The sequence below is a fragment of the Nannospalax galili genome, unplaced genomic scaffold (assembly GCF_000622305.1).
Source record: "Nannospalax galili isolate Female #2095 unplaced genomic scaffold, S.galili_v1.0 scaffold462, whole genome shotgun sequence".
In the NCBI taxonomy this organism is placed as follows: Eukaryota; Metazoa; Chordata; class Mammalia; order Rodentia; family Spalacidae; genus Nannospalax; species Nannospalax galili.
This window is the reverse complement of record NW_008348078.1, coordinates 1,306,809-1,318,895: the sequence shown is the minus strand read 5'-3', so window position 1 is coordinate 1,318,895 and position 12,087 is coordinate 1,306,809. Positions and strand designations below refer to the sequence as shown.

Genomic DNA, 12,087 nt, shown 5'->3' with positions numbered 1-12,087 from the left:
GGTGCTATTGGGGTGTCTGAGGGGAGGGGGGTGGACTTGGGATGGGGCAGGAAGGGTGCTGTTGGGGTGTCTGAGGGTGGGAGGGGCGGACTGGGGGTGGGGCAGGAAGGGTGCTGTTGGGGTGCCTGAAAGCATTAGGTGAGGCAGACTGGGGTGGGTGTGAGACAGACACATTGTATACGTGCATGAAATTATCAAAGAACAATTGAAAAATAGTAAAAAATGTCTCTTTTCCCCTTAGTTTACAGGTTAAGAGGATTATTGGAGATGTAATAGCCATGATTTGAGTCAAGTCTATGTACTACTACACCTCTATCTATCCAGAACATTTAGAGGAAGGTGCCATAACATCTGGCAGAGAATAAGCTTGCTTACAAGAGCACTCATGAAATTATCAAAGAACAATTGAAAAATAGTAAAAAATGTCTCTTTTCCCCTTAGTTTACAGGTTAAGAGGATTATTGGAGATGTAATAGCCATGATTTGAGTCAAGTCTATGTACTACTACACCTCTATCTATCCAGAACATTTAGAGGAAGGTGCCATAACATCTGGCAGAGAATAAGCTTGCTTACAAGAGCACTAAGGTTTTCTTTCTTTCTTTCTTTCTTTCTTTCTTTCTTTCTTTCCTTCTTTCCTCCTCCCTCCTCCCTCCTTCCCTTCTTTGTAGCCCTAGCTGGCCAAGAACTCACTATTCTTTTTCTTTTTTTTTTTTTGGCACAGAATCTCATGGAGCTCAGGTGGCCTCAAACTCACTATGTAGCCAAGGATGACCTTCAACTGCTGATCCTCCTGCCTCTGCCCCACAAATCCTGGATTATAGGAGTGCACCATCACATTAAACAAAGGCACTAATACTTGACCATGTAACTGTTTTTTTTTTTTTTTAAATTTAGCACTCAGAAGGCAGAGGTCAGTCTGGTCTATATAGAAAGTTTCAAGTCAGCCAGGGTAATATAGAGAGACTTTATCTTAAAAAAAAGTTTTGCTGAAATCTTATATTTTTTCATTTAGATTTTTATCTACATAACCTGTCATGAAAAGATCTTCAATTGCTAAGGTTTAGAAAAAGTGCAGAAAACAAATTTTCACTTGATCTTAGCCAAAAGGCTTAGAAGAACGTGAAGACAGAGAACAAATCTTTAGAAAATACACAGCATTAAAAAAAAATCTTACTTTTTTCCCCCACTTCCCTTTATTAAAAATTGAGTCTTCAGATTTCATCTGCTGGCTCTATCATGCTAAAAGTTCTGGTCAGCTGGTAAGAGGGTTGAGAGTCACTTAGGTAGTCAGAGTGACAGAAGGCCTTCCCTCCACACTAGGTCCTTGGTCACACAATAGGATAAAAAGAAGTCCTGAACAGATACTTTTGCAAATGTTGCTATTCTAAAATAATCTAACTTGAAATAGTATGTAAAGAGGCAGAAATAGTATTAATATTATTATCCCTAAAATGTTTTAATTACTAGAAACAAGGGGACTTCAAAAACTAAAAGCCTAAGTAATAGTATATCTGTGGAATAAATAAATGCTTAAAAAGCTATCATTTTATCCCCATTTTATCTTTTTGTTTTGAAACAGGGTCTCCCTATAGCCCCAGGTGGCCTGGAACTTGCTATGTAGACCAGGCTGGCCTGGATCTCACAGAGAACTGCCTACCTTTTCCTCCTGAGTGCTGTGATTAAAGACTTGTACCACCACACCCAGTTCATTTTACCTTCTTAATTTCAACAAAATTATGAATCAGGAACAGCATATAACTTTTTGATTGTCAATTATGCTTCCCCTTAGGGGGACTTTGTGGGACCCGACCTCTGGCCTTGCTTTATAGTCAAAGCATGGGATGTCCCAGACTTACTGTCTTTAAAAGGAAAATTAGAGATAAGAGAGCAGAAAAGTTTGTTTTCCATTTGCCGTATAGTGAAGAGGATGTCCTCCCAGCACGTCCTCACCGTCCTCTTGTTGTCTTCTGCAGAACCTTCATCCCTGTCACACTGCAGGACTTCCCTTCTAAATGTCTACTCCTCCAGACAGTGCCTTCCAGGTGCACTTCACCAAGCATCCCATAGGTATCTTGCACTAGAAGACAGAGCCTGTAAAAAAGCATTCACATTTATTTTCTAAGAAGAAACCAAGATGCCTGGATTTTTCACTGCAACTCCAATGTAGTCATCTTCCTAAGTGGATCAATCAAGGCAAATGAAGTAAAGAGCTTTCACAGAGAAGGCTCAAAATCAGACATGTGCATCACCACAAATTCAGGTGAAGTTCAATTTAAAATCACATATTCTCAAAAGCATTTCATGGAACCTAAAAAAATTTAGTCAGTAAACAACACTGCTACAGGGGCTGGTGAGATGCTCAGCAGTTAGAGCACTGACTGCTCTTGCAGAGGACCTGGTTCGAGTCCCAGCACTCATGTGGCAGTGAATGACTGTCCATAATTCCAGTTCCAGGGGATCTGATGCCGCCTTCTGACTTCTGAGGGCTTTGCACCACATAGGTGCACTTACATACAATATACTCACAAACATAAAATAAAAATATTAAAAAAAATTAAAAAAACCCAACACTGCTACAAAGTAAACCATGGGATACAAAATCACTTAAAAATTAAGAATATAATGGAAGATAATCGATGAAAAGCAAACAACAAACAAAGGCTAGCTAGGTCTGAAGCCAGGAGCCTCAGCACTGCCTTGAGAGTAAAAACCTCTAGATTCCCGATGAAGCCCTGCCCTCAGGAACATGAAACCTCCATCAGACACAAAACCTCCAGACTCCCTGATGATGAAGCCCCACCCACAGGAACAAACTCCCTAGCCTCCCGAGTGGAACCTCAATCATAGACACAGAAACCTCTACACTCTTGGAAGCCCAGTTACAAGGGAAGCCAGTACAAGTCCTGTCAGAAGGACACCAAACAAAGTCGTGTTCACAAGATCATCCAAAGCAAGGAAATAATCAATTATATGATAAGAGTCTGAAAAAATAAAAGACTGACGGAGGGCTGGAGACAGATATGAAATTCATACTAACCATTTAAAAAAGTAAACCCATAAAATACATATATATATATATATATAAAAATATACATTTATACAGAATGAAAATGCAGAAATAGAGAAGCTATAAAATTGACTTGGTAGATTTGAAGAAGGAAACGGAACTTCAGAGAGGAAGTTACATTTCTTGAAGCAATAAATTCACTCACTTAAGTGTAAGAAACGGCTACATCATTTTGTAGTGTGCTATGGGCCAGGTCAGTAGCCAGTACTCAGCTTGAGTGGGAGGGGGTGTGAATTCCAGAGTACTCTGGAATGGACCTGTTGTGAAATGCAGAGACCACAGAAGACAATGAGAAGAGGTTTAGAATCAAGAAACACATGACATTTGAAAGGAAATCTTATAGGAATAGAAATTCTACACCAAACCTCTGTCAATTTTCCCCACGATGCTGATCCCCACTGGTCTACCCTGAAGCAGCTTTCCTGGAGCCTTCTCTGCTCCAGAGCAAATCTGTCAGGGCATTCCAGGAATCCTGGGATCTCCTATCACAAAGTCCGGGGCTCGCTCCCTTTACTGCTTTGTTATGTTGGCTCTCCTCTTTCCTATGCTGCAGACATTTTCTTCTTTTTTAAAAAAGACCTTTATTTTACTTATTATTAAGTAAATAATATGTATTTGTATGTGTATATATGTGTTTATCTGTGTGTATCTGTGTCTGTGCACATTTACATAGCATGTGTGTGGTGGCCAGAGGCAACTTGGTGGAGTTGGTTCTTTTCTTCTACCTTTATGTGAGTTCTAGGGGATTGAATTCAGGCCATCAGGGTTGTATGGCAAGCACTTTTACCCACTGAGCAATCTCACTGGCCACATATTAAAAAATATTATTATTGTGTGTACACACAATACATCTTAACCTCTTAACTGACTTTTTAAATTCAAGTGTTCATATCTTCTCGTTCCTGAAAAAGAAGTGGAAGGAAACAATGTTGAAATCATCGTGTAATTGCTGATACTTTGCCCTCACTTTATGGCCACTTGGGATAGGTATAGATACCTAGACTAAAACTAATTTTTCATTTAAAGTCCAATCATGCTGTTTCTGCCCCTTCTTGCTGGAAGTATGTGAGGTGTGTGCAGGAAGGAAAGCACACATTTTTATGCTGAACTTACACTGTAAGCAAAGCTTACAGACCATTTAACCATTTACATGCCTTCTTACCCCCTAGCTGCCTCCTCATCTGATTTCGCTCTCTACTTCCTCTCAACAGGGATGTGAAGGCAGAGTCATGAGAGTCAGGACACAAGAGGGATCAGGCTGTGTTTCCTGAGAAGCCCAGGTTTATCCTGATGGAAAACAGTCAAAGCAGCCTTCTGGCCACTGCACATGATGGCATTAAGGCCTGCTCATCTACTTCTGATAAATGCCATATTTTTTTGCTAATGTCGTTAATATTCTTACAAAAGTTAAGACAAAGATAAAAATCTCCAGGGATCCAAATACGAAGTCCCTCTCTTTCTGATATGCTGGGGCAGGGTGGGGGGGTGAGGGGTGGGAGGGTGGCGGTTCCACATGACCAAGATGCTGGAGCCAGCTCCAGTCTGCTCCATGGCCCTGGAAGTGAATTACCAGTATACTCCTCCTTTGTTCCTGCTGGTTGTGGATGCTTTTCCACCTTGTTCTGCCCACAGAACTGTGGGTTAGTGACATGCTGGCTCATGTCCAAGGTGGAGTTACCACTGGTTCAACTGGATTGGACCTGGCATGAAAAACCGCCCAAACCAGAGCTAGCTTATCAGCAGCACACAATGAATTCCATCCACTTGTCAGTGCTTCCTGTTCAAGAAACACTATCTCTAAAATCAGTGCTGGCATGACAGGTTTGTGCAGAAAGAAGTTCCACAATCAACAATTTTTCCTGAGCCACTAGAAATATACCATAATTTACATTATATTGGATGGAACCTACATTGCGTCCCAGGGAGGCAGCATTCGGTTAGAAATTTTGGATCTTGCAAAAGCTACTTATCTGTAGAGCGTGAATCTACTCATTTTAACATGGGAATGAAAAACCTACGGCAAGCATTAAGGTGTTCACACAGCATAGGGCTAGGCTCGGTGAATGGCATGCACACATCTATCTTTCCTGGTGGCGCTTACATCAATTTTTATAACAAAGTTTTACATTTTTCTCTAGAAATTTCTTGCACATGTTATAGTAGAACTATGTGCAGACTGTCTGGATTTATTTGCTATTTTAAATGGTAGTCTTGTTTGTCACATGTTGCTAATACATAAACAAATGCAGTTAACTTGTATGTAGACCTTCTGGAACCTATCAACATCACTAAAGTTTATTTGTAATCCTTTCTGGAATCATTTCATAATGCCAGTTTTGCTTCTTTTCCAATTCTTTTGCCTTTTTTGTTTGTTTTTGTTTGCAACAGAGTGTCCTGTAGCCTACCCTGGTCTTGAACTTGCTGTATAGCTGAGAATGACCTTGAACTCCTAATGCTCTTCTACTCTCTGAGTGCTGGGATTTATATGCATGTGCTACATGCATGTTTCTTTTGTTTAAATACTACACTGAGTTTAAGTAAGGTTGCTTTTATGAGTGTAGGTGGGGCTTACTTACTGGAACTGGGCAACTTACCATGACTACACCACTGAAGGAAATGACTCGCCCCACAGCAGCCATTAACTGCTCAGAGTTTCTCAGAGGTAGGGCCTCACGAACCCCTCCTTCATGCATGCTGGAACACTGCCAGGCTTAGTCTTGTGCAAGTAACCACAGCTGCTGTGAGTTCACGAGTAGACTGTCCTGTCACACCCAGAAGACAGTATTTCACAGCATTCTTCCTCCTCTAGCGTTTACATCTTTCTGCCTCCTCTTTTGATATGTTCTTTGAGCCTAGGGGTGGTAGTTAATAAAGATTCCCTGCTTACGGTGAACAACCAACATTTACTAATTTTCAGTACTTTAATCAGTTATGTATTTCTGCATTAATCACAACCTACTGCAAAAAAAAAAGTTTCTATGACTGTGGTTGAAAGCAGCACTAATCTACAGGTATAAAAATAAATATTTAGGCTGGGTGTGGTGGTGCACGCCTTTTATCCCTGCACTTGGGAGGCAGAGGCAGGTGGATCTTTGTGAGCTCAAGGCCAGCTGGTCTAAATAGTGAGTTCCAGGCCAGCTGGGGCTACGGGGAGACCCTCTCTCAAAAAGACAATGAATGAATGAATGAACGAATGAACGAATGAATATTTAGTGCTGGAGAGATGGCCAAGTGGTTAAGAGCACCTACTGCTCTTGAAAAGGATTCTGGTTCAATTCCCAGCACCCACATGGCGGCTAACAATCCTCTGTAACTCCAGTTCCAGGGGATCTGACACCCTCTTCTGTCCTCCACAGGCATTACATGACATGGGTATGCTTACATACATATAAGCAATACATGCATACACATAAAAATAAAAATATAATAAATATTTACAAGGCAGCTTCACAACATGTCCATTTTCCAAAACAACAGTAGTAGGTTCTTGTACAGTGTATGCCCTCCTTAGTCATGGGTTTTGACCAGATTCACAGTACTAGGCCTGGATCCCTTTCCTAGAGTGGGTCTTACTCCTTACTAGTCTTGCCACCATTTCACCAGTGGTACTGCTGCAGCACTATCCACACATTTTACCTGGCAGGTCGGTATTGTAGCAAACAGGATCCACCTGGATAAGACCATTGATGACCCCGCCCAGCAACCTGCACAGCACCTTCCAGCATTATGAAAGCTAAGCGGCAGGGAGAGCCTTCTGTCTCAGCTCCAGCTTGATTTTTCTGTTCTACAACCACAGGGCGTGAACATGACAAGGACGCCCACTCCCCTGTCTTATTTAACACAGTACATGAAGTCTTAGCTAAAATCAGACAAGAGAAAGGGACAAATAGGCACATTACCGCAACAGAGCAGAGGACCCAGAAATGGACTGACAAAGCTATGTACAGCTAATTCTTGAGAAAGGAGGCAAAAACATGTATTAGGAAAGAGCCTATTTGGGGGTATAGTGAGGGGGTGCATTAATTTATAACCTGAAACTCTGAAACCCTGGAACTCCTAGATAAAAGTTGAGGGAATACTCTTCAGGACATCAGGGTAGGTAAGAACTTTCTGAATAGACCATCAATAGCACAGGAACTAGCCCCAAGTATCAACAGATAGGATTGTATGAAATTAAAAAGTTTCTACCCAGCAAAGGGAGCCATCATCAGAGCACACAGAATGCAAAAAAATATTTGCCAGTGATACTTCAGAGAGGGGTTAATATTCAGAGCTTACAAAGAACTGCAGAAATTAAATGCCAAGGAAATAAAATTGCCAATCAAGAAACAGGCTAAAGACCTGAAGAGACAGTTTTCTGAAAAAGATGCATCCCACGTTTATTGCTGCTCTGTTCACTATACCAAGGAAATGGAACCAATCTAGCGGTCCGTCAACAGAGGAGTGGATAGTGAAAAGCTGGTACATACATAAAATAGGACATTATTCAGTGTTTTAAAGTTTTCACTGTACAAATCATTTACTTCCTTGGTTAGGTTTGTTCCAAGTTTTTTTTTTTTTTTTTTTTTGAGGCTATTGTGAATAGGGCCATGTTCTTGATTTCTGTCTTACCATATTCGTTGTTGGTATGTAAGAAGGCTACTGATTTTTGTGTGTTAATTCTGTATCCCTAATTTGCTGAATATATTTATCACCTTCAGGATATTTCTGGTGGAGTCTACAGGATTTTAAAATGTACAGACATGTATCATTTGCAAATAAGGGCACCTTTACTTCTTATTTGTCCCCTTTATCTCCTTCTCTTGTCTTATTGCTCCAGCTGAAACTTTAAGCACCAAATTGAACATGTGTGTTGAGATTGGACATCTGTAGCCCATTCATGATTTTAGTGGAAATGCTTCAAGTTTTTCTCCATTTAGCAATGATTTTGTTGGCTGTGGGCTTGTTTCATATTACATTTATTATGTTGAGATATGTCCCCTGAATCCGTAGATTCTCCAGGACTTTTATCATGAAGAGATGTCAGATTTTGCCAAAAGCCTTTTCTACATTTAAGGTGATGATCATGTGGTTTTGGCTCTTGAGTCTATGTGGAAGATTACATATTGATTTATGTATCTAAAGCACTCTCGCATTTCTGGGAGGAAGCTGACTGGATCATGGTGCATGATCTTTTTGATGTGTTCTTGGATTTGATTTGCAAATATTCTATCAGGAAAATTTGCATCCGTGTTCATCAAGGAGACTGGCCTATAATTCTTTTATGCTGGATCTTTGTATCTGGTTGTGGCATCACAAGAATACTGGCTCTGTAAAAATAATTTAGAAGTGCTCCTTCCTTTCTATTTTATGGAATAATTTGAGGAGCATTAGCATTAGTTCTTCATTGAAGGACTGGTAGAATTTTGTGTTGAATCCATCTGGCTCTGGGTTTTTTAGGTTTGGAGATTTTAAATATTGTTTCCATCTCGTTGGTTGTTATGGGTCTGTCTAAATTATTTACTTCCTCTTGGTTTAACTTAGGTAGGTCATATACATCTAGAAATTTAGAAATTCAGCCATTATTTAAAGTTTTTCAGTTTAGTGGAATTCCAATTTTTTTATTTTAAAAATTTATTTTTATTTTATGTGTATGAATGTTTTGCCTGAATGTATTAATTTGGGCCCTCTTTCTCTTCCTTTTGATTTATTTGGCTAAAAGTTTGTCTATCTTGTTACTAGATTAAAAGAATCATCTCTTTGTTTTGCTGATTCTTTTTTTTTTTTCCATTTCTATTTCATTAATTTCAGCCCTGATTTTGATTATGTCTTCCAGTCTACTTTTTTTTTTTTTGGTGTTGTTTCTTCTTTTACAAGGTCTTCAGGTTCATCATTAGGTTATTAATTTGAAATCTTTCAAATTTTTTGATATAGGCACTATTGCTATAAACTCCCCTCTTAGTACTGCCTTCATTGTGTTCCATAGAGTTTATCACATTGTATTTTCTAAAAAATTTGAAATTTCTTCCTTGACCCAATTCTCACTTAGTAGTGTATTGTTTAGTCTTCATGAGTTTGTGTACTTTCTGCAGTTTCTATTGCTGTGGCTATCCAGCTTTATTCCACTGTGGTCAGTTAGAATACATGATATTATTTCAATTTTCTTATATCTGTTGAAACTTTGTATCTTAACATGTGGTCAGTTCTGGAGACAGTTCCTTGGGCTTTTGAGAACATGCATTCTTTACTGTTTGGGTTGGATGTTCCGTAGACGTATGTTAGGTTCATTTGGTTTATGATGTATTTTAATTCTAATGTTTTCATGCTTAGTCTGAAAACACCTTCTGTGTTGGTGTCAATGGTTTTACATCTAATACTATTTCTTCCATGAAGCTGGCTGCTCCCGTGTTTGGAACATAAACACATGTTTAGAACTGTAAAATCCTCTTGTTGGATTGTCCCTAATGAGTAAGTAACCCTCTATGGCTTTTGACAGGTTTTGGTTTGGAGTCTATTTTGGTGGATACTAGAATAGCTACCCTGCTTATGCCTTGGTTCTGTTTGTTTGGAATTCCTTTTATCCTATAGTGGGTCTTTCTTTGATGGCTAGGTGTTTCCTAAAGGTAACAAAAAGATGGTTTCTGTTCCAGTCTGCTAGCCCGTGTCTCTACTGGAGAACTGAGACTGTTAACACCAGCAGTTATCAGTGAACAATGTGTACTGCGTATTCCCTGTGAGCTCTGGGTGTCTTTATCTTTGTCTTGACTGAATCGTTCTTTCCAGTAGTCCCTGTAAGCTGGCTTCGTGGTCATGAATTCCTAGAATCTGCTTTATTGTGGAGCATTTTCATTTCTGCTTCAATTTTAATAGTTTGCTGGGTACAATGGTCTGGGTTGATAGCTGTCATTTGGAACTTAGGATACATCTTTCCAGGCCCTCCTGGCTTTAAATTTTTCTGTTAAATAATCAGATGTTATATTGATGGGCCTACCTTTATAAATGACTTAACCTTTGTCTCTCAGCTTTCAATGCCCTTTCTTTACTCTGATTTTATTTTTTGTTTTATTTTTTAAAAATATTTTATTTATTATTTTGATTTTATATATATGAGCATGTTGCTTGCATGTATGTGCAAGCACTCATGTCATGCAATGCCGCAAAGGTCAGAAGAGGGCTTCAGATTCCCCTGGAACTGGAGTTAAGGACGGTTTATAGGCCCCATGTGGGTGCTGGGAATCAAAGCCAGGTCCTCTTCAAGAGCAGTCAGTGCTCTTAACCACTGAACCATCTCTCCAGCCCCTACTCTGTATTTTTAATGTTTCAACTATAATATGCCATGGGGGAATTTCTTTTCTGTCTACGGTTCTGTAGGTTTCCTGGTTTGGGAATTGTTTTTCTATGATTCTCTTGAAAATATTCCCTTCTCTATGGTGCTCTTCACCTACTTCTATACCTATTATTCGAAGGCTAGGTCTTTTCATGTTGTCTAGAGCCCTCAATTTTCGGCTGATATTTCTTTGAAAATGTATCATTGATCCTTCTGAGTGATCCAGTTTCTCCACCTTGCCCTCCACGCCTGATTCTGTTTTTTGCAGGACCTATTCTACTGGTGTGGCTTTCCACTGAGGTTCTCATTGGTGTATTTGGTTTTCATTGCCAACATTGTTTCAGTTTGCATTGTCTTCAGGAATTCTGCTTCTAGCTTCAGATCTTGAACTGACTTCCCCATTTTAATCTTCTTTGTTTTGTTCTCTCAGAGTATGTTCATGTCTTCTTTGATACTCACAATCATTTTTTGGAATTCTTTTGTCTGGTAATTCTTCCAGGTGTTTTTCATTAGGTGCCATTATTATGGCATGAGTGACTAATGGCGGAGACATGCTGTCTTGGTTTTTCATGTTGTTTCTGTTTCTGTGCTAAGACTTGGTACACCTAGAGTTAATTCACATCCCTAGACTAATGTCATTTCTTACTATGTGAAAAATATGTAACCTTATATTTACAGACAAATATCCTAGTCACCACTCATCAAAGAAGCTTATTTTGCACCAGTCGGAGACTATTACCAAATGGCCATAAGTGGTCACACACGGACATTACCTGTGAATTGGCCAGGCCTAAGGAACACATCTATAATGCAATCGTTATACCTAAGGCTCATGGAACATAGGACAGGGGTAAAGAAGAAGACAGTAATGAATCACTCAGTTCTCATTAATGAAGCTTCCTCATGCAGCAGAGGGCCAGGAACACAAAGGTCACAAACGGCCAAACTGTAGAGATCAAGAGTCTGTTGGATGCTGGTCCTTAGACAGGATTTCTGTATTAAACTTCACCCACCCAAGGCTCAGGGACCATCTTGGAAGAGGGGGTGGAAAGATTGTAAGAACCAGGGAGGAGGTGCACGACCATATAGAAACAGAGTCCTAAAAGCTCCTGGGAACCTGCTCATATGATTTTTTGGCAATGGTGTCACCATACACAGGTCCCATGCAAACTCAGGCAGACAGTAACCCAGCATGGAACTGGGAAAATGAATAGTAGGCCTCAATCTTAGCTGAAGAAATATTAGTAACTTATTGCTGCTAGGTGAAGAAGAGCTGATCTTCTGAAAAGCAAGGGACTCTAGATAGGCTGACTAGACCTCAATGAATGGACTTGCACTGGGGAATGTCTGGGGACACTGACTTGACACAGTGGGCCATAACAGGGATGACAGAATATATGGGTTTCAGTGGGGGGCTGTGGAAGGGTGCTGGTGGGGACAGGGATATAAAGATGATTAAGACTGACATGTTCTGTATGAAATACACAAAAGCAAATAAAAAACATATTTCTTTTTAGAATATATTGTTCCTTACAGAAAGACTTATTGTTTTTGCTACTAACACTGAGATGTTGGTGCATGCATCTCTAATCTCTATGTATCTGATTATTACTAGTCATAATTGGCTGCACTTGGATCCTTGGCACCTGTGTATGTCTATAAAGTCATTGGATAGATTTCAATGGTAATTTTTTTCACCCCTACTAATTAAC

The 12,087-nt window shown here is 39.8% G+C and overlaps 1 protein-coding gene across 3 annotated transcripts in view; it reads right to left on the bottom strand.

Moving 5' to 3' along the window:
* The window catches only part of Spidr (scaffold protein involved in DNA repair), a 389,790-nt gene that overhangs the window by 49,332 nt on the left and 328,371 nt on the right, over positions 1–12,087 (bottom strand). For all 3 annotated transcript variants that reach the window (XM_008844506.3, XM_029569016.1, XM_029569017.1), the window contains one exon: positions 1,953–2,093. In XM_008844506.3, coding sequence (XP_008842728.1) covers positions 1,953–2,093 — 141 coding nt within the window. The remainder of the gene's footprint in view (positions 1–1,952; positions 2,094–12,087) is intronic.